The 27,888-nt window shown below is 39.0% G+C and overlaps 1 protein-coding gene across 1 annotated transcript in view; it reads right to left on the bottom strand.

Moving 5' to 3' along the window:
• The window catches only part of opcml (opioid binding protein/cell adhesion molecule-like), a 151,399-nt gene that overhangs the window by 74,695 nt on the left and 48,816 nt on the right, over nucleotides 1-27,888 (bottom strand). Inside the window, exon 2 of the mRNA XM_086098420.1 lies at nucleotides 17,131-17,366. Coding sequence (XP_085954546.1) covers nucleotides 17,131-17,366 — 236 coding nt within the window. The remainder of the gene's footprint in view (nucleotides 1-17,130; nucleotides 17,367-27,888) is intronic.

Genomic DNA, 27,888 nt, shown 5'->3' with positions numbered 1-27,888 from the left:
GCTGTCGTCCTTGATTGAGGGAGTCGGGCGTCGTTGGGCTTCAGCTGGTGGCGCTCGGAGTCACCAGCCCCAACTCCCGGAACCACGTCTGTCGCACCTTCAACTCCCCGAACCACGTCTGCCGCCGCAGTTCCAAGTCCCCGAGCCACGTCTGCCGCCACAGTTCCAAGTCCCCGAGCCACGTCTGCCGCCTCCACGGCAGCCCCAAGACCCCGTGCCAGGTATGCCGCCTCCACGGCAGCCCCAAGACCCCGTGCCAGGTCTGCCGCCTCCACGGCAGCCCCAAGACCCCGTGCCAGGTCTGCCGCCTCCACGGCAGCCCCAAGACCCCGTGCCAGGTCTGCCGCCTCCACGGCAGCCCCAAGACCCCGTGCCAGGTCTGCCGCCTCCACGGCAGCCCCAAGACCCCGTGCCAGGTCTGCCGCCTCCACGGCAGCCCCAAGACCCCGTGCCAGGTCTGCCGCCTCCACGGCAGCCCCAAGACCCCGTGCCAGGTCTGCCGCCTCCACGGCAGCCCCAAGACCCCGTGCCAGGTCTGCCGCCTCCACGGCAGCCCCAAGACCCCGTGCCAGGTCTGCCGCCTCCACGGCAGCCCCAAGACCCCGTGCCAGGTCTGCCGCCTCCACGGCAGCCCCAAGACCCCGTGCCAGGTCTGCCGCCTCCACGGCAGCCCCAAGACCCCGTGCCAGGTCTGCCGCCTCCACGGCAGCCCCAAGACCCCGTGCCAGGTCTGCCGCCTCCACGGCAGCCCCAAGACCCCGTGCCACGGCAGCCCCAAGACCCCGTGCCACGGCAGCCCCAAGACCCCGTGCCACGGCAGCCCCAAGACCCCGTGCCACGGCAGCCCCAAGACCCCGTGCCACGGCAGCCTCAAGACCCCGGACCAAGGAGGTGCACGTCCCACTGCCGTCTTCTCCTTGTCTGGCGGCGCACGTTGTGGTCGCCCTTTGCTCCAGTGTGGCGTCCGGGGCGCCCTCCGGACCGGCGCCGCCGGGCTCCCCTCGTCTGGCGTCCGGGACGCCCCCCGGACTGGCCTTGATGGGTGTGCCAGGTTCCCGCCTCCGGGCCCCCCTCCGCCCGCCCTGTTTTTGGACCTTTTTGTGTTAGGGACGTCTGGGAGCCGTCCCTTGAGGGAGGGGTGCTGTCATGTTTTGGGTTCTGTTTTCCTTGTGTGTCTCCCTTGGTCTTGTTTAAGTGTGATCCTGCCCTTCCTCGTGTGATCCAATCAGTGCCCTCAGCCACTTGTGTCTTGCCCCAGGTGTGTCTTGTTGTGTCGTTAGTCTGTGTATTTAGTCTGCTGTCTCCCCTCTGTCTGGGTCGGGTCATTGTTGTATTTCCCCCTGTGATGCTGCCCGTTTTTGCCTTGGATTTTCCCCCCCCATGTCATGCTGCCTGTTTTGCCTTGTTTTCTCCATGTTATGTTTTTCCGTGCAATTTAGATCTCGCCTTTTGTTTTGTAGAAATTAAAATCCTTTTTTTTTTTTTGATCGAACCTCTGCCTCCTTGCCCTGTCTTCCCGCATTTGGGTCCTCAAGCTCCCCCTTCTTGACACTAACAAGATGAGAAAAAGCAATATAATGTATATCTGTTTGAATTTGCTTACACATAATATTTATATTAGCTAGGTTTCAAGCATTTAGTTAAAAATAATATATTCTTTTCAAGAATGAATGTAACTGCCACATTGTCATTTTTGTGCTTTTTGGTGTTCGTCGCTGCCCACACCAGAGGGGGCGCTGTAGCAGGGTGGATGTGTGTATGTCACTGAGTAGAGGAAGAGTTTAGGAAGGAGAGTAAGAAAGTATCATTAAGACACAGCGAGACATTCACAATGTTAAGTTAATCAGAGAGAAATAGAAAAACAAAGACAGTACAAAGAAAACAAGCCTAGTTCTATTTTTGGACATTTCACATAGCCAACGAGGTTAGTTTATTTAGTGTCTGTCAATACTTTTGTGTAAGTTAAATCTAAGTTGTCTTTATTTTTCTTTATGCTAATTGTTATGTTTGTATGTGTGTGTTTTGCTGCAGTTTTCACGGTGATTGATTGTTTGACAAGAAGCAATCAATTCAGCAGTCAAAGAAAACCACTTTTAACTGTGGCTATTAAGTTCAACTCAGGGAGCTATAGAATTACATTTTAACATGTGTTTCATACACCGTTGTCTATATTTGTAAATGTGCTTCCACGACATATTAAGCTTGCCTGAAACGCTACAGAGCAGCAGACAGGACTAGAGAACATGACAACCATTTAACTGAGAGAGGAAGACCAAGAGAGAGACTGATGGAGGAAGTATGCAGAGTATGCATTTCAGAGTTATATCCAAAAATAAAAAGTTTTATCAAGTAATATATGTTTACTGTATTTTACGCTATGGGCTTAGTTATTACATTTGCAAAGATTTTTTTGTTTACCGGTAGGCTACCTGGCCAATATCGTAATAATCAGCCAATAATTATGTGTTATTACGTTATTGGTCAAAAGTGTTTATGTCATAGGTTTGGGACTCTTATCACGTTATGGGTTAGTTATTACATTATGGGCCTATTGCATTTAAAAAAAAAATATTATTATGGTCCGTTATTAAGTTAAAGTCTTCGACAGGGCATTTTTAAAAACTAATGAATACCGACAGAAAAAAAAAACAAATTACTATTGTTTCAATTTGTGAGGATGTTTTTACTGCTGACAAATTTTAAGTCCAGAACGTGTTTTGCATCATTTCTGGGGAACTTTATCAAAACATGTTTTTGGAATGTGTAGGAAACCGGAGTACTCAGTGAAACCTCACACAAGCAGGGAAACCCTACAAATCGGAGCTGTGATTTGAACACAGATCCCCTTGACCGTGAGGCAGGCATGATAATATGGACTACAACAGTCAATATTCTGTTAAATATGGTGCAAGCATATGTTAATGTCTTTGGTATTGGTTAATGCATGTGCACATACAACATTTAAGGGTTACACTTACAAATGTAATGTAAAAAAGTAAGAAAAATCATGGAACCTATGCTGTTTAATTGCATGTTTCTATAGTGAATAGTGAATATTTCATACTGCATTCAAAAAGAAACACGACAAATGTGGACCCGGGAGGAGTTCTTGTCTTATCGATAGTTGAATGACTTACACATACTAGCGCAGAATCATCACATTTAATACAGTTATTAAAAAGGTAGTGAGGACCTTGAGGCTAGCATCAGCGTCTAAAATAAGAAACACCTCCAAGTCTCAGTGACTGGAATTTACGGGATACCCTGTGAATCATAGAGGTATATTTATTGATTTATGTAAAGCATTTGATACCATTGACCACCCATTACTTTTGCCAAAATGTGAACAATATGGCATGAGAGGTGTTGCGTTGAAGTGGTTAAATAGTTAATTAAATAACAGGTTTTAATATGTCAAAATAAATAATGAAGAATCACAATTGAGAAGAATGACCTGTGGTATACCACAAGGTTCAGTATTGGGACCGAAGTTATTTATAATTAATTTGAATGATATTTATATATCATATTAAAAATTTGTAATGTTTGCTGATGATACAAATATATTTTGCACAGGGGAAAACATGGAATAATGATTTTTTTAAAAACTGTAGAAAGGGAATTGATCATGTTAAAATAATGGTTTGATTATAATAAGTTATCATTAAATGAAAAAAAGACAAAATTCACGGTGTTCAGTGGTATGCAACTCAGTAGTGAAATAAAACTCAATTTAAATGGTATAGAAATTGGGCAAGTCACTGAAGCAAAGTTTTTTTTGGTGTGATTTTTAATAATAAACTGTGTTGGAAATCACAGATAGAATATACGAAACGGAAATTAGCTAAATGAGTGGCTGTTCTTTATAAAGTCAAGGATTTTCTAAATAAGAAAGGCCTCCCATATTGTATTTTTCACTTATTTTACCTCACATGTCATATTGTGCTAAATTTTGGGGCAATGTGTATAAAACAAATATAAATGTTAAATTACTGAAAAAAAGCAATTAGAATAATAAATAAAGTTGGTTACAGGGAAACAACTAATCAGTGTCACACCGCGGTGAGGTTGTCTCGTCTGGGCTTTTACTGTCTTGTCATTTCCTGTTTTATCTTGAAAATTCTGACTCTCCTTTCATTTCAGGTCACTTGCTCTTCCTCATGTGGTGTCAGTGTCAACCCTAATTCCTGATTGTGTCCACCTGTTTCCCATTGCCCTCATGTGTTAAATGGTCTGCGTCTCCCCTGTCTTGTGCCAAAGTGTTTTCGTCAGAGTCACTCTAGCCAGTCACAGTCACAGTCACAGTCGCAGTCGAAGTCACAGTCACAGTCGAAGTCACAGTCACAGTCGAAGTCACAGTCACAGTCGAAGTCACAGTCACAGTCACAGTCACAGTCACAGTCCTCAGCCTTGTTGTCCTGTCTTCTGTGTGAACTTTTGTTTGTAACTTTGTATAGCCACAGTATAGTTTTAGTTTAGGAGTGATTTTGTTTTGTTTGTAGATTAGACATCCTGCCTTTTGGAGCGCCTTTAGTTTAACATTTTATAGCCTTTGTTTTTCCCTCTAAACGAGGAGTTTTATGTTTAATAAATATCTGCCTTGGCGGCAAACTCCTATTTCTGCGCCTGAGTCCTAAATCGGCCACGTCTTGTCAATCAGTTACTTATAGGATCGGGTATCTTGAAACGTATGGATATTGTGTACTTAAAAACAATGGAAACACTTTTTCGGGTTGTAAATAATAGCTTACCTCTTTGTATTCAAAAAGTTTTAAACTAAGAAAAGGAATCTACAATTTAAGGGGTTTAATTATGTTTGAAATACGTAAAGTGAGGATTAATGTAAAATACAGATGTGTCTCACTTTTGGATGTGAAATTGTGGTATAGTCTTGATGATGAGCTAAAGCTATGTAATTCCTTAACAGGTTTAAGAAAAAAACTAAAATATAAAATCATTAATGCCTATAGTGCCACAGACGAAATGTGAAATATTAAGGCGCTTTGGTGTCCGTGCAGGGATTATTTGCTTTGTTTTGTTGTATTTTTGTGTGACTTTATGTGAATGTACACGACTGAGTTTTGAATTATGTTTGAGTCTTATTGTTTGAGAATGTTTCATTCAGTTATATAGGAGTAGGAGTTTAAAAGTGTTTACTTTTTTCTACTCCTTTTTTTTGAACATGTGTATAGGTTATGTTTTTGTTTGATATGATTTTTTATATCTTTGAGTATAATTTTTTCTCGTTTTCTTTTTATTTATATACACAGTATGTATGTGTATAAAATGTATTCATTCACTCATTCATTCATTCATTTAATTACAAAACAACCCAAATTATTATTTTGTCTTCAAAGTGAGGCTGAAGCTTATCACGTGACTCAACATGACAAACTGAGTCACAGTAACCATATTTCAGAAATTAGGTTTTGGCATAATCACAAAGAGTGATTTCAGCTTTCCAATCATTTATCAACTATTATGCTATTGTAGCAAGTATTGCCTGTCACCCTCATTTTTTTTATTTTTTTGCCTTTTAAAACATTTGCCCCTGGGTATCGTGTGTGTGTGCCTTGATGGATTAACCCTGTGTTTCCTCAAACAAACCAGAGACAGTTCAAGAAGAAAAAACTGTTTGAACTTCCATCCAGCGAGGGACTGAATTTCTTTTTTTACAACCCACAGGAAATATATTCTTAAACGCTTGCGCAGATCTAAAAGCTTGTTGAGCAAGCAGACTAGCATTAGGACCGCTTATCAATGCCAGACCACTTTTATTGCTGGCCCGTCTACAGGTAACCAGCTATGCGTTTTATCTTCATCATTCCTTGAGACAGCTGGGTGGAAACTAGGGGGGTGTCAAAAAATCGATTCTCATTTAGTACGATTCAGAATAGATTTTAAATGTACCAACATTTATTTTATTTAAATAATTTATACTGTCATGCCTTTGTCTGTGTGTGCCTTTGTTTGGAGCGCTGTTCATGTTGTACCCGGTTTGACCACTGAGGGGCAGTGTGGTTTCACGCGGTCTAATACACTGTTCAGCTGTTACAGCTTTATACTGATAGCTGTACGTTGATGATTTCCTGTGCGCATATCTATGATAATGACTGAGTAAGGAGTAGAGGTGTGCCCAAAAAATCGATTTACATGAGAATCGCGATTCTCATTTACTACTATTCAAAATGTATATTATTTAAATTATTTTATACTGTTTTGCGCTTGTTTGTATATGCCTTTTTTGGAAGCACTGTTCATGTTGTATACGATTTGGCCACTTAGGGGCAGTGTGGTTCTGCGTGTTCTGATACACTGTTAAGTTGTAGCCACATTAGAGTAGAAGGAAAAAGTCGTGAGCAAGTTATGCCAGTAAAAGTTGTTTTTTTAGGAAGAGCATATGACGCATTATGCCGGTGAGTAATGTTAAGATGCTTCTTACTTTCCTGAAGCATTGTATGAATAACCGTTCTTTTGAGCGCTAAAAGTGCCGCGAGTAGCGCGCTAATTAGCATTAGCGAATCAGACTGGAGTATATTATGACGATTATTTTTTGCACATTTAGAAATTGAAGCAGAAATCATTGTAAATCAAATCATTTTGAATCAACAATCAATTCTGACTCAAATATCGATTCTGAATCGAATCGCAGACACAAAAATGTGAATTGAATCGTGAGATCAAAGATTCCCACCCCTAGTAAGGAGTGATTGTTTTGCTGTATTTTGAGCTAGTTAGTGTGATGTCTTTGTTTAGTACATTCATTCTATAAAATGAGATTTTTGAATACTTTGCGATGTTTTTTTCATGAAAATGAAACTTAATCGATTAAAAAAAAGGCATAAGTTTGAACTACTGAGCAAAAATATAAACACAACTGCTTTGGTGGACATTCCTTAAGTCAGCTGGTATTGTGCTGTATGATAAAATCTCCCATTTCAGACTGGCCTTTTATTGTGGCCAGCCTAAAACACACCTGTGCAAGATTCACCATCTTATTATGCCACATCTGTGAGGAGGGAGGGATAATCTTGACATTGGAGAAATGCACACTAATACAGATTTGTGAACAATATTTTGAGGGTATGTCGAAAAAGTTTTTGATCTTTGAGTCCAACTCACAAAAAATGGGAGCAAAAACAAAATGGTGGCGTTTATATTTTTGTTTAGTGTATTAAAAGCAGTATTGCCTCGTGCTCTGTATGACATCTGATTCATTTTGGAATGCCAGGTTACATAAGTGCAGCCACGGTGGTAGCAGATACCCTATCCCACAGGGTTTCAACTGACAAGGTCACTGGGTTGATTGATATTTCTCCACCCCCGTGAGTACAGATTCAACAACGATCACCAATTCTGAAGTGCTAGAGCGAAGAGATCCTGTTGGGACAAATATCACATCGGAAATCCCCCAAGGTGATCTTGTGCTTTTTTGTTATCAGGCTGTACTCCTTCATTCAAGTGTTTCTGCGTAGTCTAAATCTTTGAAACAATCCAGTATTACGTCAGGTTGGACACCGGCATTACCCCCTAACCCCCCAAATATATATATATATATATATATATATATAGATATAGATATATATATATAGAGAGAGAGAGAGAGAGAGAGAGAGAGAGAGAGAGAGAGAGAGAGAGAGAATTACAGTTAAAGGATGAGTAGTCTGTCTTAAAATATTACATCTGCAATAGCACAAGCAGGTAAATTTCTTATTTTATGTGAGTGAGTCCAAGATTGCTGAGGCATGGCTATTAGTTTCAATTCTAAGATTTTTGTATCCAGATGGCTGGGTTTTTCAAGGTCAGGAAGTAGGGCCAATACAATTGAAAACTGTAATTGGAGCTGTGCCTCACTGTCTGTGCAAGGCTATTCTTGCACATGGACTACATAAATTAGGAGTTATACACTGTATATACAGGTCCATAAATATTGGGAAATCAACACAATTATCCTTTTGGCTCTAAACACCATCACTGACACAACGAGGAAGGTAGGACCCAGGCGCAGGGAGTAGGTTGGCCTCAACGGCTGCAGTTTATCACAAAATCATCTCTTGCAGAAGGACAAAAACGCTGAACACAAATTGCTCCGAACTGGAGAAGAAACAGGACACACAAAAAAAACAAGAACAACTAAAGGCAAGGCAAGGCAAGGACTGTGGATCAAGGGCTATGAGAACGCTTCCATGCACGGGGTATGACACTTCAGCATGGGCATTGGCTGAAGCAGTCTATTTATTAGGTGGGTAATTTGAGACAGGTGGTGATTCTTATCTTATATCTACAAACAAAACTATCTAAATATTTATATCACCAAATTTTGGCAGAAAAGGGTAAGCACCCCTTTTTACTAACTAATCTTGAAAGACTAGCTACTTTACTTTCATACATACTCCATATGTGAATGAATGTGTATTGGGGATATACATTGATTATTATTTTCTGCAGTCCACTCTATACAGTCTGCTAGTTTAAAAAAAGGTAGCCAGCCTCATGTTGCATCAGAAGATATACTGAAAGACCTTATAAATGCTGCAGAGTCTGGGGAAAAAAATGGGCACTGACTTTGTGGATGTCACGACGCGGAGTTGGAAGACCCAAATGCAGGAGAACCACGGCAGGGATGCATATTATACTGTGCACAATTTATTTAACAAAAACACTAACATGGGTACTGGGAAAAACTCTAAATAAACAAAACCAACAAATTTAGGAGAAGACAAAACTCTAAGTAACAACAAAACGCTAGAGTGGTGACAGCGACAATGATCCAACCCAGACAGAGGGGAGACAGGAGACTATTTACACACACACACCAACGACAAAACAAGACACACCTGGGGCAAGACACAAGTGGCTGAGGGCACGGATTGGTTGACACGAGGAAGGGCAGGTTTACACTCAACAAGACCAAGGGAGACACACAACCAAAAACAGAAACCAAACATGACAGTACCTCTCCCTCAAGGGACGGATCCCAAATCTGGCCCGATCACGTGGTTGCTGACTCGATCGGAATCAGACGTTGTCTCACGATTAAGACTTAGATAAATACATACGTTTTTTTTATTTTTTATAAAACTTTTTATTAAACCTGGAGTTGGGCGGTGGCACAGAGTGACACTTCATTTCTCCAAACAATATGTGTGGCATAGCGTCACTTTACGTTATTACGTTATACTTTATTATCATCTTTAATGTGGAAAGTGGACTGTGAGCATTTCGTGTGGCGGAAAGGATAAACAGTAGATACGTTGCTTCTCCGCTGCTTTTCATTGACGGGCAGCCAAGCAGCCCCGCCGCCATTAGGCACTGGCGACTTGGCCGTGCTTTGGGCCATCCCGGCGGATCCAGCTGCGGGCGCACTCTGTTTCCTCCCTAGCTGCGGTGTCTGCACCGGCGACTCTGGAGTCTGGACGCCCTTGGAAGGGAGCCCAGCGCGGAGGGTTGGACGTCCGAGCTGGGTCTCCAAATCCCGCCTGGGCCAACAGTCTAGACTGGTGCGAGCCCAGGCATATAACACGACTATTACTAATGTACAAACGCTTAATAATTGCTAAGTCTAGAAAAAGTGAGACAGCTGTTGAGTTTGTAAGGATTTTATAGTCAATTGTCAAATAAATATTCTAGATTTCCGTCTGGACATTTAAGTAGTAAAATATCTCACACAATAAGCTTTAAATTTTGTAAGGCTCATGCCCCTAGATTGGGGTCCTGCCTAATACAGATTACTGCTATCAACTATCTAATGTGTCTTAGTTGATATTCACTTTAAAAGTTGGTTCTTTTTAGGCGGAGATTGATTTATGCATATTCTAGCCCTATTTGATATTACACTATATGGATTATCATTCTGACACTTCCACAGATATCCCCTGAGTGTAATCTTTCATTTGATACCATGTTTGTGTACGTAGTCATTGTGTTTGTTAAGATATTTGACATTTATTGGAGGCAGATTGTGTCAAGCAGGAAACCTGAGAATTTGCCTAAAATGCTTTCAAACCGGGCGGCACGGTGGGTGACTGGTTAGCACGTCCGCCTCCCAGTGCAGAGGACGTGAGATCGAGTCCGGGCTTCGGCCTTCCTGGGTGGAGTTTGCATGTTCTCCCTGTGTTCGCGTGGGTTTTCTCCGGGTGCTCCGGTTTCCTCCCACATTCCAAAGACATGCATGTCAGGTTAATTGAACACTCTAAATTGTCCCTGGGTGTGATTGTGGATGGTTGTTTGTCTCTCTGTGCCCTGGATTGGCTGGCAACCAACCGGTTCAGGGTGTACCTCGCCAACTGCCCGAAGCCAGCTGGGATAGGCTCCAGCGCCCCCTGCGACCCTTGTGAGGACTAAGCGGTTAAGAAAATTGATGGATGGATGCTTTCAAACCTCACCAAAAAAAAATAAAAATTCTGGTTGACAACCATCCTAGTATTTCACCTACAGGTCCCTTCTAACTAAAACAATTGGTTGTCATCTTGTACCCAAACATGTCCACAAAAGTCTTAACGGAAGCCCTTTTCAGAATTGGCTTTGACTAATACTTAGCAAGCTTCTACTGCTACAACTAGCTTCAGTTCCTACTTGTTTTTGGGGTCTTTTCCCTTGAGTTTTGTTTTCAGCAAGTGAAATGTATGCTCAGTCGGATTTAGGTCAGGTGACTTGAGACTTCTGAGTCATATCAGATTGTTGCCACATTTTGAAGAGGTCTGATTGCAATCTCAGAACGTCAGTTTCCATGCATGTTTTTGTATTTGTCTTGGCACATATCAGCTTTACTGAAATGTGGCTCAGAAAGCGCATCGTTGGGGGCATGCTACAGCTGCCTGGCTTCCAACAAGCTATAGAGTTTTCAGGAAAAACTAAAGTGGGTGAAATATGCTAGCTAATTACCAAGGTTGGTGTATTGATGTTACAGTGCTCAACAAAGACTATAGTAGACATTCGATTTGGAGATACTGCTTTCCAACTGTAAGCAACTCACAACCAAGGTTTTTCCATTCATCTTTGCTAGTGTTTATTTTCCACTTCAGGCTAATGTGAACAATGCTCTGTAAATTCTGCCTGACTAGGCAGTAGCCTGGTGCGGTACGTCCTTCTGATCATTTATGTTGCCGTCATTTATTTCATTGTTTGTTTGTTTTTTGGCTCAGTTGGGGTTCAAATAAGCTAAAAATATTACGGTTAAATTTTTCCCAACCCCTCAACCTTATTTGATGTCACCATTTTCAAAACGGGCAGCTCTTAGGTTGAATATGCCACATAATGACCTTTCTAAGTTGCACACAATCACAAAATGTGTTTCGAAACCTATGTTTTTATTATAAGAATTGTACTGGTAAATGTTGTTGTGATAATGGAGTGGCAGCCATCTAGAAAATCCAATATGGCCACCAGAAAATGTGAACGTTCACAGTTTCTTAATAGTCGATACCTACTACCTATTTGCCTAAAATCCGTTTTGGATTTGAGTCAAATAACCGTGTCAAGTTTAAGTTCATCTCAAGTGACTTTCCTTTGTATAAAATAACTATTTTAAAGTTTCAAAAAGACCTTCACGTAACATGTGTGATTTAACATTACTTTGCAAATACTTGTAATCAGTTTTTAATGCAATACATTGTTTTATTGTGGGAATGCTTCCCACATATGTTATTGTGATTTTTATTCTCCTCACTTTTTTTCCATGAAACAACTCCCACATAATACTTCCGATTTACACGGTTCGAATTTCAACTTGCTTCAAAAATTCTCGCCTCCCGATATATACCCTATATATCGTCTGATTCCACATTACTTACAGTGTTCGCAAAATTTAACATTAAATATCAACTTTTCCCCATTTATTTTCAATAAGACTGACATTGAACTTTTTCTAATTCCCACTTTCCACGCCCACTTCTATATATATACAACTGATTATCATTGCCAGGTGTCTGATACTGCTCGGTGGCACAGTTGGTAAAGTGCATTGGCCAATAACCCGGCGGTACCCAGGTTCAAATCCCACCTCTGACTGTACATTGCAAATATAACCATGTCTGTTATGCTAAGATAAAAACTAATTATCATATCATGAAATGTATTGTAATTTTGATGAAATTATTAAATGCATGTTAGCTTTCAGCATCAGACGACACTTTTCAAAATAAATGCGTCGTTAGCCATGATTTCAAACAAGTCAAGTTAGCTCAGTTGTTAGAGCAACTGCGTGCCACCATGGAAAACCTGGGTTCAATTCCTGCTTGGACCACATTTAGTACATTCAATGGTTTGATACCAACTGACTATCATATCAGGAAATGGATTATAATTTCACAGAAATTATTAAATCCTAACCTTAGGCACATTGCAGTTCAAGTTTTCTTTTCATTCATTTGTCATTTAACTACAATTAACCTTTTGTAATTTTCACATAATTTATCATTCAATTTACTATATAAGCACATGTATTCAAGTTTTAGCATTCAGCTAATAGCATTTACCTTTTCAGCATTCTCACGCAATTTCTGCAGAAATCGCACTTTGTCTAGTTTCAAGATGGAGATTTTTATCTTTACAGTTATTGCCCATATTGTTTATATGCATTTAGTTATTATAGTGATGTGAATTAAATATATTTAGTTATTATAAATATATTGTCACACCCCTTTGTAAAGCAGCTACATTAAGTTCCACTACAGTCTAATTCATGTTCATCCACATTTGGTGAATTTGAGGTGCAGGTGCAGGTAAATTAAAACATTTAACATGACATGCCATCCTTCACTTCCCACCCGTTTTGTTCAACTGGTGGGAGGTTTGGCACCTAATAGGATACGTCTGGTCTCTCATTGCTATGTGGTTGGCCCTTATTGTGGCAGGTGGTAGCATCTCTCCTTTAAATATTTTTAGACCTGAAGATTTCAAACCACAAATCTGGAATTTCTGTTTTACCAGATGAGGAGTACACTTTTTTTGACAATTTTTAGCTGCAAATTCATCACGAGGTTGAAAGATGTGAAATCTTCAAGCAGTCGTTCAGTCGTTGTTGCTTTTTGCTTTTGGCTGAGAATGACAGTCAATCTTTCAAGATCATGGTCACGTCACAATGCATCTCACATACTGATGTTGTCAACCCTCTGTCCTTGTTGTTAGACATTCAATTACTTACAACTAGCAAACCTCACTGCTACTGTGATGAATGGACCATGTATGTACTGTAGTCACTCTAGTCTCTTACTCAAGCTGACACAAACACACCGGCCTTGTAGATGCTTGTATAAGCCAGCTTGAAAGCATTCACTCACGCAAGTGCTCATGAACCCTGAACCCCCAGTTTCCACCTGATCACTGCTTAATTCACCTACCTAATACCAACATACAGACATGAGCTTGATTTTGCAAAGCATGTTGAAACTGAATATATTGGAGTTAAAGCTGGAATTACATGACTGCAGCACTAATTGGAGTGTCTTGATAAAAGCATCAACTGGCAGTTTCAGAGTGTACAGATCTTGAGACATCTTTAGCGTTTGTACAATAAAGAAGGTAAGATCACAACCACCATCTGCTGTAAGATATTTGAGAAATGTTACAGTGCTGTATAAAGAACAATATAGAAAATAGCCTCTGTAAAAAATTTTTTAACTGCGGGCGCCTGGGACATGCGGATTTCACGATGATACGCACTTGTCCTTATGGGAAATGTGGTTCCTATTCAAGGGAAAACAAAACCGCTTTTGTCCGTATGGTGCCACCGTAATCAACGAAAAAAATGTTTTGCTTTAATTGTGTTATAGTGACTCTTTTGTAAAACGTATGTCTTTATTTTGTTAAGGTATATACAGTATACATGCATTGCCATTAGTAACTTCCCTGCAAATGAGCCAGAAATCAACCAGATAATGTTTAACAAGCTGATTTGTGCTAAATAACATGCTTAAAGAGGCTTAAAGAGGAAGTGACTTGAAGTCACTACGAGTGACAAGACGTGCATACACTCGCTTCTTGGATCTCAAGGGACTCTGTGAGTGCCCGTGCAGACCCCTTTGTGAACTGTAGCAACCTAGCTCGGGATTTCACCACGTTGACATCCGTTGTGCAAAGCTGGAAGGTCTTTTTTTTGCCCACACTGCTGAACGCCGCTTTTTGCTCTAGACGGGCTTTGATCGGGTTTTAAAAAATTCCTGTCAGCCATTCAGCCACTGAAATTTGCATTTTTCCCCATTTCCCAGACATGTATTCCTCTTTCTGCTTTCGACATGAGCAGGTTCACAGGACATAACATTCCAAAGATCTGGTGTTCTGACTTTGTGCACTGGCCGAAGACCCCAAAAAAAGCATTCTTAAATGTTTATATAATCAAAATCAACAGCAATGCTTTTACAACAATTGTACTTATTTTTAATGCCTCTGGACATCGTGTTTAATGCTTTTCTAGTGCCATTTGAGCCTTCAGTTTTTCAAAAATCCATTTTATGACTTTTAATGCTGTTTACAACTTGCAGAAACCCTGGAGTAGGAATATACCACTACACCATCAGTAACTTGCATTCTATTATTCGGTTGTTAATACACATCTGAAATGTGTATGTATATGTGTGTATATTAATGTGTATATTAGTTCTTTAATCGAGAAGCACATCGAAACAGTTTATTTTAATTTGTAATTAATTAACCATGATGTCTGGTGTCTTATACATCTGCCCCGGGGCTTGGTCACGGCACACGTGCAATGCTACTTGTTGTCCTTTATAAGGCCAACTACAGTTGTATCATCTGCCAACCTTATGATGTGATTGTGATTGCTGAATCTACCAGTACAGTCGTGGGTGAACAAGCTGTATATGAGCTTAATACAACAGGCTGTTATGTCGCATGCCGCGTGGACTCTCCTTCAAGTGTATATTCTTAGAATATCCCCTTGAGGTAGATGCTGTAGTACTGGATCATGCGAAATGGTATCCCAAATGATAATTCACATACCGTAAACCTCACTCCATCATGGGTGCCGTGTTCACAGGCCCACTATTTGGCAGATTCTTTTTAGTACAGTTACAGTCAGTCACTCTATTTTGGGTCGAACTCTCGTCTATTTTGCATGCAATTCCACTGTCGATCGCTAGATGATGGAACACTATTTAGTTTGAGACTGGCTAACTACTGCCGCCTAGAGGCTTAGCATGCTTGTAAATGAGCTTAAAAACCTAATTCTGGATTTTACCAGCTACCGCTGCAAGGTCCCTCTTGTTTTTCGTTTGTATTATTATTATTATTATTATTATTATTATTATTATTATTATTATTATTATTATTATTATTATTATTATAATTATAATTATAATAATAATAATAATCATTATTATTATTATTATTATTAGGGCCCGAGCAGATACCGCTGCGAGGTCCCTCTTGTTTTTGTAAGAATTATTTTTCTTATTCTTTGTAAACGATCTCATTATTGGGGACCTAAACATTTATGAAAACTCACCAAACTTTGCACTCTCCTCAGGCTCGGCGAAAATTTTGATATTATGAAGTTACCATAACAACACAACAACGTATAGCGCCCCCTAGCGTGCAAAAATATGCACCAATCCATAATATGTAAAGGTTTATTATGCCATTTTCAAATAAATTCTGCTTCGAATGTGCCACTATCCAAACATGCCACTACCCCAACGTGCAAGTGTGAGTTGTGGACGGGAAATTTTCCAAACAAAGGAGTGAGTTGTAGAAGGGAATTTTTCCTACATGGGAAGGGGGGAAATATATATATTTTTTAAATACTTAACTATGTTTTCAAGACCTTACCTCATTCACTCCCACCCATTTTCACCGACGCAACCCCCTTCGCGCCCGAGCTGTTTTACTGGATTTTGACTGATTTTGCAAGGCCCACAGAATATTGTATTCTATTGCTACAAAAACATGGAACCTACCAAAAGAAAGATTAGAGTCTCTTCTTTAACTAGGATTTTTTTTTTAAGTATTAGTAATATCAGTAATTTGTATCTGTTTCTGTTTTGCAGCAATTAGCATTAGAATATAGCTAGGTTTCATCTATCATCATCATATTCCTGGTGAAAACACTGACAAAAAGAGCTTGTTGGAACATGGCCCTGATTGATCTCTTATACTCTGCTGCAACCTGTTCGCCGTTTTATTAAATAACTACCATCGCTTTAAGCCACCTCTTCTTGTCAGAAGCTGCATCAAAGCCTTCCGTATGCTCTTTTATGAAAAAAAAGGTGTAAGTCCGTTTTTGGGGGTGAAGGACAAAATATTTTTTTAAACGTGTTTACACGTTTTTAGGTTTAATGAGGGTTTGAATGAGTTAAATGCCCCACCATTAATCTACAAATTTCAGATATGAATTACTATAGGTCTGTCACTCTGACATCTGCGGTCATAAATTCCTTTGAATACTTTGTGTTGGACCACCATCTCAGAACAACTGCTGGACCATTTGTAGTTTGCCTACCGGGTAAATAGGGTGTGTGTTTATATATTAAACATTGGGCTGTGCTTCATCTTGGATGACCTCAACAGTGCAGGGACCTACATGAAGATCCTGTTCATGGACTTCAGCTCTGCTTTCAACTGCATCATCTCCTCTTCACCAGCTCAGTGTTTCTCCTGCCATCCGACAGTCCTGGATTCACAACTTTCTTACAGGCAAGACGCCGTATGTGAGGCTGGGGGAACTGACCATTAACAATTGCCCCATCAGCACCCTAACGTGAAGTGGGAGGTCAACATCTTATCCTCAAAAACACCCAGATGGAGGCAAAATCCTTTTGTTTTAACATACTATAATTGGTCAAAAACTATTATTCTGATTGTGATCTGAAAAACATAAAATCTAGTCACTTAAATGAATCTGTGTAAATCCAGCCTCAGAAACATTTTAAGTGGCCTTAGAGAAGTATGGAAACTCTAACTCCTCAAGACCGACAGTTGAATTGCACCGACTGTATAATGAATCTGAGTTTTGGAATAACACTTTATCAATCAAACTTTAGTGAAACTTGACCTATCTACAAAACAGCCATTTTCAATATAGAAACCAATAATATTTGTTACAGATAAACTCTTTTCCATTCATCACAACAGAGAACTTCAGTCACACAAAATGTTAAATGAAATTTGTTTTACCTTGAACAATGAGATGTACTTTTGTGGATTTTGGTTTCTTGTTCGTGAGGATGGTGCAGACATAGGGTCCCTCATCATGTATATCAACATTTTGGATCTCGATGCTGTATTCCGTGACTGCTGTATTTTCCAACAGAGTTACACGAGGGTCAAGAGACCATTTCTCTTTCCCGGCAAATAGAATGGTCGTGCGATTGAGCCATGCCACTCTTGACACTTTACTGTCCACACTGCATCTGTAACAAATAAAAAGAACAAAAAAGTATTAATACATATAGAGCTCAAGTAGTTACATTGTTATTAATCTGGAAATCAATTTGTATTGTCATTGCACATGCCACAAGCACAGAGCAGCTAATTCATTTTGTAGCATCAACCCAGCCAAGAAACATGCATAATACATCATATACTGGAATTTCACACTTATAAATGTATCACATATTATCCACTCAAATTAATTTCACAATTTAAGTTTTGAAGGTAAGAAATTAATTGTCCAGATTGACAAATAGTAAAAAATTAAATGTTAAATAGCTTCCAAGCAGTAGTGGTGTAGTGGTATAAATACGGTAGCTACTTTTCAGGAAGCTGCCCTTGGTAAAATTCCCGGTTTATTTTATTTTTTGTTCATTTGCTACGATACATACTGTATGCAGAGTATATAAAGAAACAGAGCACAAACTGCATGTACCAAGTAGTAAGAAAGTACAATTAAACTTATCAGCACTGATGTTTTCTTTTTAGGATTTTTTTTTTGCCTTTCTTTTAGGGAGTTAGCAATATAGACAAGGGCAACAGTGGCAGTTTAAATGATTATGCTATAAAAATAAAATAAAAATCACCAATGGCATTTGTAATTGCTTTGGCTCCATGTGACGAGCCCAGGAGAAATGGTCTAAATGCCGCTGGAAGGTGTGTTTACATCACACCATCGTCAACAGCTGCTCAAAAGTTTGTCAACTCTGCAGGCATGGTCAGATATTTTGTATAAAATATTAAAATAACCGTATTAAATGTTTAGTCATACCCCAATCTACAATGCTGACATTGAAAATAATGGACATGAGCAAAAAGAATGATAATATTGTCATTCATTATTGAGCAAAAGTTGAGGTACTCTCTGGCAAAGTTGAAATGGAGCAGCTCTGATCTTTTTTTGTGAACTGTCTACCTAGCAAGCCTTCCATGAAAGCCTTGTCGATTGACTTTTCTTCTGATTGCTGAAGCATGCACATGTGTCCCAAATGCAGCAAAAGAGGTCTGCAAATCCCTCGATGTGATGCACAGGTTGGTTTTCACCTGAATTAACATTTGTCTATTGGGTCTTGCTGATATTTTAGAAGGCCGTCCACTTCTAGGCTGGATTGTAGTAATTTTCAGTGTTCTCTAGTTGCAGGTGATCTGCTTCACAGTGGAAAGATGAAGCTCATAAATAAAAAAAATACTTTATAGCTTTTCCCCCAGACAGATGTGTTGTCATTACCCGTTTCCTGAGGTCCCCTGAGATTTCTCTTCCTCTCAGCATGACTGACCTGTATGGGTTCACCTGGGTAAGACTTAAGTGATGTGGTTATGTCTCTGTTTCAGTCAGTGATGCACATTTTCTTTGCTAAACCTCTCATTCCATTGGTCCATTTCAGTGGTTAGTTTAGCTACCAATGTGTCCTACCTGATCCTACTTGACTGCTTGTTTTAAGCAATGCAGCTCAGGGTTCACTTACTTTTGCACCTACATGAATTGACCAAAAACTCTTTTTAATTTAGTTTTGACTAAACAATTGATTTAAAAAAAAGAAAAAGAGAAGAACAATGCATTGGAATGCCGAACCAACACCTGTTTTTTCATATAAAATGTAATGGTTCAGATTGAACAACAAAATCAGGTTGAAACAACTGGAAAATCCCAATTGCTCAAGAGGTTCACAAACTTTTGATTAGCACTGTACATCATTTTCATTTTCTTGCGTGAGACCGTTTCTGTTTGATATATGTATAAGTACCTACAAAATAGTTTAATTTCGTCAACCAAAACTAAACAAAAATAATTTCCTCAACACACATTTTTCACCGGACTAAAACTAGACTAGACGAGACTAAAACCCTCATTAACTGGGACTGAATCAGTATGCATTTTCGACGAGACAAACATTTACTTTACTTAATAAAAACTGGACTAAAATCTATGGACATTTTTAGTTCATGAACAAAAAAGAGATGAAAATTATATGATTTGTTTTTGTCTCTGCTAATCTGTCACTGTGACGCTGTCATGTGACACACAGTGACACACCCCCTTTCAAAACTGCAGCTAGCAAGCACAACATGCACAAACACATTGGACAGACAAGAGGTGGATTCACAGTGAAAGGTTAAAAAAAAAAAGCTAATTATAATTATAACGTAGCATTAATCCAATGGCTATAACATTCCAACAATAATGTTAATCCAACCATTAACTAATGCTGGCTAATTTACTAGCTCATAGCATGGAGCTATAGTAGCAACTTGTTGATATGCTGTAATTGTGTGTCAAGTTGTTTTTCATCAAAAAGATGAAAACATTTGATATGAAATAGTTTTAGATCTGAAATGTTCAACATTACCTGCTGACTTAAAAATGATCAAAACTAACAAGCGTGATTCAAACTGGACTAAAACTGAGACTACATTTAAAAATGGCAAATCAAATTGACATTGCAGCAACTCTTTCACTCCCAGCTATTTTACTGGATTTTGACTGATTTTGCAAGGTCCACGGAATATTCTGTTCTATTGCTATAAAAACATGGAACCTACCAAAAGAAAGATTAGAGTCTCTTCTTGCATCAGGAAAAAATAATATGTTTCAGTTTTGCAGCAATTAGCATTAGAATATAGCTAAGTTTCATTATTATTCACACATTTTTGTCAACAATGGCAAAAAGAGCTTGTTGCAACATTGCCCTGGCTGATCTCTTATACTGTGCTGCCATCTGCTGGCTATGTTTTGTAATAACTACCATTACTTTAACCTCTTCATGTCAGAAGCTGTATCAAAGCCAAAATGTAAAAAACATAAAAATACATTTTTGGGAGTGCAGGACAAAGTATTAAAACACGTATTTATAATTTTTAATTCATTCAAACCCCAAAACGTATAAATACATTTTGGGGTTTGGATGAATTAATTAACTGTAAAATATTGTTTTTCTGTATTTTACATACACCTACTAGCCACTTTATTGGGCACACCTGTCATGGCAGCAACGCAATACATTTAGGCATGCAGACAAGTTCAAGAAGATCTGCTGCAGTTCAAACCGAGCTTCATAATGGGGAAGAAAGGTGATTAAAGTGGCTTTGAATGTGGCACGGTTGTTGGTGCCAGATGGGCTGGTCAGAAACTGCTGATCTACTCGGATTTTCATGCACAACCATCTCCAGGATTTACAAAGAATGGTCCAAAAAAGAGAAACTATCCAGTGAGCAGCAGTTCTGTGGGCGAAAACGACGAATAGTCAGACTGGTTCGAACTGATAGACAGGCAACAGTAACTCCAATAACCACTTACTACAACCAAGATGTGCAGATGTGCATCTCTGAACACGTCCAACTTTATTCTACAATGACGTGAATCACTTTGTGAGTCCTCTCTGTGACTTCCTGTCCCTGACCTAATACAGCTACACTTATGTACCATATGGAAAAATCAGGACATGAATACCTGTAACTTTTTATTAGCTGTCCACGACCCACTTTTATATCCCAACCCACCAATTGAAACTCACTGACATAAACAGTGCCTACTACACTTCTTAGACCTTTTCTTAATTAAAATGACCCCCCCCCCCCAATGAAGCAAGAGTGCTTTTATTATTACATTCATTTTCATCATCAGACAAGATGACCAGATTGTAAATGCAATTTGCAAGACTTACTCTAGCTCATAAAAACCGTTAAGGCTGCAATAAACATGATCAATGGATGGGTGGTCTACATGCTGGCACTTAAAAAGCACTCAAACCATGTTCAATAAATGTTCTCCTATTATACTGTATAATCAAAAGATTTGTGTTTACAAATAGGCTATTTGAGTCTCTTTTTTTCAACTATTTATATATTTTAGTGACTTAGATTAATAAACAAAATCATGCAGTGAGTTTACACTTGTGTATAAAAATACCCATGAATATATTGGAAAGACAATAGACAAAACATCCAACCAACAAACAAGAACTATAATTTTAAACCATACAATTTTACCAGACACAATCACACATATTCCACAAAAGATAGCTGACAATGTTGGCAAAATCTTTGTCATGTTATAAAGCATCGACAAGCACAAGCTGTAGTTACGACAGATAACACATTGTGTACGTGGAAATGACATGAAATGTCACCTAAAATAAAATATACACTCTACATTTCAAACACCTGCATTGTCTGCCAAACTTTGAGGAGCACGTTCTTTTAAGTATCAGCACTGCACTCTTCATGCCAGACTGACAACTCCATGAATAGTGCCAGCATTCTGCCCACACATCCAGCTTTGTCTTTCTACTTTTATTTTCTTAACCTAGAATATTCCCTTTTATTTGATATGCATCACATCACTGTTGCATTAATATTTTAGCTATTTGTCACAACAAAACTTGAGGTTTATTCAAAAAGCAAATGCTCTCAAAGGCATTCAACGAAATGATAAAGCTCAACATGAATTCTGCTGCTTTAACTATTGCGCTACAAACTGGAATTTACAAAAATCGGATCGCAGCTGGCAGTGTGAATTAGAGTCAATTTAGACAGACAGAGAGATAAAGAGAAATATGCTTTAGATACTTTATTAATCCAGAGGCAAATTCCTGTCGAATGAAGAAATAGTTTGAACAATGTCAACAATAAATGAAAATAAAATCCTATGAACTCTTACATTGCAGTCAGAATCAGTTAGTCCTGTTTTTTCTGTTGTTACCTTATATAATATAACAGAATTTTACTTTTTATTTTACTATTTTATTAATTTTTTATCTGTATTTTAAAAATATAATTGAATTTACAAAAAAAACCATGTCAAATGTAAAATAACATAAAATCACTGTACTGTAACTGTAAAAACAAACAATATTTCTGTTCTTTTGCAAAAAAAAGAAAATTAGAAATACATATATTGATTGTTAAAATACCTTCACAAATGTATCATAATTTCACAAATATTTGTCTGTTATTTAATGGAATAAAATGTAAAATTTAACTTTAAAACCCCCCCAAAAAAGAGAAAAAATATATATATTTACTGAGAAATGTACAGTATAAATTTGTAATTTTACAATAATTTCTTTATGACACATTTTTAAAAGTGAAAATAACTACAATTTCTGTATTGTCATATAGACGGTAGCACTCAAAAGTTCATCTAATGAGATAAACACACAAAAAAAATCGTAAAAATACAGTAATTTTCCTGCAGCTGGGGCGGCCAAAAAATACTGTAAAACAACTGAAATTTACTTTCTACAGGTTGTTTTATTTTTTTTGCACAGTGTAGCCTCATTTGGCCGAACTGTAGTGTGGCGTGGGACTAATTTAATGTATTTTGCTCCTGCCTGGCCCAGCTCCAGAGTCATTGTCAGCATAAGGGGCACATATGCCACTTAATTCTTCACAATTCTAAACATTGCTTCCAAGCAAGCAAGCATTAGAATAGAGCTGAGTATCATCATTATTCACAAACTTGTTGAAAACACTGGCAAAAAGAGCTTGTTGCAACATGAATCTGGCTGATTTCTTATGATCTGCTGCCACCTGCTGGCCGTTTTTTTGTAATAATGACGTGGTTTGAATGAGGTAATCACAAAAGGTATTGCATTAATCATGTATTAACGCAGATTAATTAAACTACTAATTTTAAACGCAGATGATAATTTAGCTTGACAACGGATGGTTAGGTTAAATGTAGCACAGGTTGTGTTTGAGCCATTCCATTTTAACTTATGCAAGTAATTAACTGATTAGAAAAAGAGGAAGATGATAGTCTGGAGTGGATCAAAACATTTTGAAGATGTCATAGCAATGAATGTTGAAAAAATTAACACAAAAGGTGCTCTTCAAATTTGGTGCGAAAAATGTTGATAAAAAGCCTTTTTATTAAGTGATTAATCATGGTTGATCAAAATTCTAAAATGTGATTAATCTGATTAAAAAATGTTTGACAGCTCTACTTTTTACTTTTACTTAAGATTGATATATGGTTGGATTTTATTTTATGAAACCCTGTCTGTGGATGGAAATAACTTCACGGCCGTCTTGGTTGTCTGCTAAGGTGTGAAAGTAGTAAACTTGATTATTGCATATCACATGTATCAAATGTTTCTTTCAGATTATGTGTGCAGCTCAATTGTATCAACACATATTTATTTAAATATTGAATCTACATATATGGTGTCAGAGTATCCAAGCACCTAAAATGGAGCATAAGATAGAGCATATAAAAAATAAATATACGGAACGGGATGGGCAAATACCCACAGGCGTGTTTGCCATGGATGCCCGCCGCGACTTTGAAAGCATCTAAACTCAAAGGTTTGTAATAGAGCATATCAATACTTAGAATTGGTCTGTTGTGAAAGACGGGAAATGTTCCAAGTCACATTATGTTGTGTTTGGATGTATGGCAGCTATTTTGTTGCATTCAATCACGGCATGTCCCAATGAGTGACAGTTTCTGGGCACGGCCAAATATTGCACATTGCATTCTAATATTGTCAAACAGAGAACATGTGTTTTGCAGATCATTTGAGCTGCAATTTTCTAATTTTGTAGATTTGTTTGTTTGGTTTGTTGTTGTTTTTTTTTGCATTTTTTTTTGTGTTGGTTAATCCTGAAGCAAGGGTGTTATTGACAATATAATGAACTAGAAAAATGTCCGCGGAAATTTTGAATGGGACTGATGACGCTTGCAAGGTGGAAAGCCGCATATACTACTTGTAGCAGTAGTAGTAGTACTTGTAGAAGGAGTAGTAGTTGATTTTAGGCCACTTCCTAATAGAATCCTGGTGAAATCAGGTCACTTCTGGGTGACTTCCTATTGAAATCAGGTCACTTCCTGTTGTTTTTAGGTCACATTGGGGTCACTTTCTGTTGAAATTAGGTCACTTCCTGTTGAAATCAGGTAATTTCCGGGTCACTTTCTGTTGAAATCAGGTCACTTCCGGGTCACTTCCTGTTGTAATCAGGTCACTTCCGAGATACTTCCTGTTAAAATCAGGTCACTTCCGGGTTACTTCCTGTTGAAATCAGGGCTCGATTCCTGATCACGTGATCAGATTGGGACATCCCTATATTTTTTATAGTTATTTTTTTTATAGCTTATAGGTCACTCTTCATGGCTGATGTTTGGTATAACGTACTACATATAATTAATTTCCGGTTACGGTTCTGTTTAGCGAGTAGATTTTCTCTCCGGAGTCTAGACACTTATTAAATTGCATGGTATTTTGTTGTTCAAAATAGTAGGTTTTCTGCTTTAATGTGATTCCAGCTGTGAAAAGTGGAGTCAATCACCCCAAGTTAGCCCCAAATCTACTCTGCCACAGTACTCAGAAGGTATTTGAAATTAGAGAGTCCTTATGACATAAGGGGTACAAGTGTCTGCAAGAAAAATCAAAACAAGACCAAATATTAAGCAAAGGTGTGTTGTGTAAGAGGTGTCAATTTGTGGAATAATTTTGGTACTGCCCTGAAAAGATCACTTGCTGAGTTAAAAAAAAAAACGCTTAAAAGCAAAGTTCAAGAAAACTATTTAAATCAGACTTGAGTTGGCAAAACAGAAGAAATTATGTCATTTCTTTTGATGTATCAGTGTAATGAAAATTGTATATGTGAATATGAGGATGAATTATTTTGGTGTATCAGTGACGTGCGGTCAGGTTAGGCAAGGTAGACACTGCCTACCCCAGGCTGAAATGAAAGTTGAAACCGTTTGGCTTTTTCTATTTATTTTAATTATTTCTTTCATTTCAGAAACCATAGGTTTGAAAGTGACAACTTTTGTTGATTTTCATACCTCAATTAAAAATGACTGATTACTTCATCTTGCCTGCAGGCAAAAATTATCTTCCTGAAGGCACACCGCTACTGTTCTTTTCCCAGCCCTGTCCACGTAGCGATGTGTGTTTGCACATGCATAGTCAGTTTCCCAGTAGAGAAGTCCTTTACGCAAATAGGCAGATCGCTACGCAGCCTTTTTAAGTCGCTGGATTATTCCTATGCGAACGTACGTTCGTGTAGTGCATTTGTGAATTCAAAACACACTCACTGCACAGCAGAATAATAAGATGACGCCATATAAAACTATTTTTACGCCTTTCTTTTGAGGGAAAACGCCATCTTTTGAAAGACGGGAGACTAACGTCTTACCTATCTTCAGCAAAGTAAGGGACAAATAATTATTTGTACTTTTCACAAATAATGGTGCAAAAGGAAAGATTGGCTTTGTGGGTGTGCTTTGAAAACCACACTGCTCCTCCGGAATGTTGCCGATGGACCCTCTCCAGCTCCCCTGAATAGACCTTACCAAGGGGTTTGAGGAGTGTGATCACACTGTAGTTGGAACACACACTTCTTAAAAAGCTGGACCACCACTGGGGTCTGCCAATTCAGAGGCATATCAACCAGGATGACCTCACAACATCTAAAGCCTTCAGGAAATCTGGACAGATCTCATCCACCCCCGGGGCTTTGCCACCGAGGAGCTTTTTAACCACCTTGGTGACTTCAACCCCAGAAAGAGTAGAGCCTACCTCCGAGTCCTCGGACTCTGCTTCTTCAAAGGAAGGCGTGTCGGTGGAATTGAGGAGGTGCGTTAAATTTCACAAAAACCTGACTGTGTTGATGGGATTATATAATAATCACTTCCAGCTATGTGTACAGTACTGTGTAGACAAGGTAGACCTTGCAATCTCTGACTTGTGAGGTTACAGGTGTGCGTGTGTCATTTTATGGCCACAGACAGTGAGTTGCTGTTTCAACCTTGCCACCTCGTTGAAAGGGTTCTGGCTATGTCCTTGATCCGCGTTTTGCAAGCGGCTCTCCAATCCTGATGGAAGTATGCGCCCACTAAAAGGCTCCCACTTGAAAAAAAAGAAAAGCAAAACAGACCCTAGGTTGATATTAAACAAAAGGGCAGTTTCAATGTAATTACCTGAGAATGATTTCCTCAAATAATTTTCTCTAATGAGCAAAGTAATAGAGATATGAATGCTGATATCACTTGTAAGGCCGGCAAGCACATCTAATAATAACATGGACTCACAGTGGCCTTTCGTGGCTGAAATCAGAGGGCAACCATCTTGCGTTGCCACTGTCACTGACAATTTCTGATAAATTTTTGCTGAAAACACTCAGCGCGTGCTTTACACCGGGATCCCTGTATGGAGTAATGCGAGCCTCGCAAAGAACAAACTTCACTGGCGGCATCAACCATTCCAGTATAGATAATATTCACTGACGTCACAGGATCGCGAGTCCGCCCCTCATGGTGGGTCCACTTTCCAGAGGACTCAGCTCTGTTTCTATTGTGTTTACCCCGAATGTTCTTTTGTTATTGATGAATGTCACCACCAGCTTCCTTGAACATTACTTGTGTAAGCAAGACGTATGCGGAAGATTCAACTCAACACGGAACGGACTACATGGCAACGTATGCTCTGAGGGAGGATGGCTCCCAAAACACGGACATTCTTGCGTCTTCTGTACTTTTGTCTTTTATTGGTTGCTATGTGCATTTATCATTTGTGAATTCAAGGTGAAGAATCTCGGGTTATTTTTAAACCAAGTTAGCTAGTTCCCCGACTGTGCTAGCATTTTACAACCGAAACAACAACATTGTTGATTCATCACTTATTTTCGTGCACTTTAACAACAATTTCAACTTTTGGGCTGCTGGGAAAGGAAAATAAGAGTCCTTAAGGAGGGTATTTGGAGAGATATCAAAATAGAACATCTTGACCACCAGATCTATTTTTAGCCATAGCTAGCCACACACAGGGGCTCACATATATCATGATTGCATTATGGTAAAAGCCTTTTTACCATCTTAGAATGACACGTACCTTAATCAAAATGGTCAGAAAACACTTTGGTAGACTTTGTCAGTTGGAAATCCTTTCGATTTGTCTTTGCAATTCCGGACACCTCTTTGTCCATTCCCATTCGACATTCCATGGACCCATGAACGGCATACAGTACAATGTGGGGCAAATGACGTTGTATGAATACTATCTAGAAGCTTTGTTTCACATCTTTGTTCACCCTATTTTAATGTGCACCATTGTGAAGCGGTTTGTGAAAATCCGTAATGAATGAACAAATGAATGAATCATTGTAACTTGTAGTAAGCGACATGAGTGCTCCTCCGCAATGGTTTGCCACAAAATTGTTTGACCCACCAAATGGCTGCCGGGTCGCTAGGTGGGGGTCGTTGACGTCATGTGAATAATATGTATATTATGTCAGTATCGGATTTGTGACTTACAAAGGATAGGTTTACATTTCACAGACGGTCTCCAATTATTGATCTGCAAATAGAATCATTCATTCATTCTCCAAACCTCTTATACTCACTAGGGCGAGAGACAGGGTACACCCTGAACCGGTCGCCAGACAATCACAGGGCACATACAAAGAACAATTCACACAAACATTCAGACCTACGGACAATTTAGAGTGCTCACTTAACCTACTAGGCATGCTTTTGTAGAGAAAACCTACACAGCTAGG

The sequence above is a fragment of the Leptonotus elevatus genome, chromosome 16, assembly GCF_054856555.1.
Source record: "Leptonotus elevatus isolate MCC_2025b chromosome 16, RoL_Lele_1.0, whole genome shotgun sequence".
NCBI classification, from domain to species: Eukaryota; Metazoa; Chordata; class Actinopteri; order Syngnathiformes; family Syngnathidae; genus Leptonotus; species Leptonotus elevatus.
The sequence above is the reverse complement of the archived record's forward strand: the minus strand, read 5'-3'. Positions and strand labels throughout refer to the sequence as shown.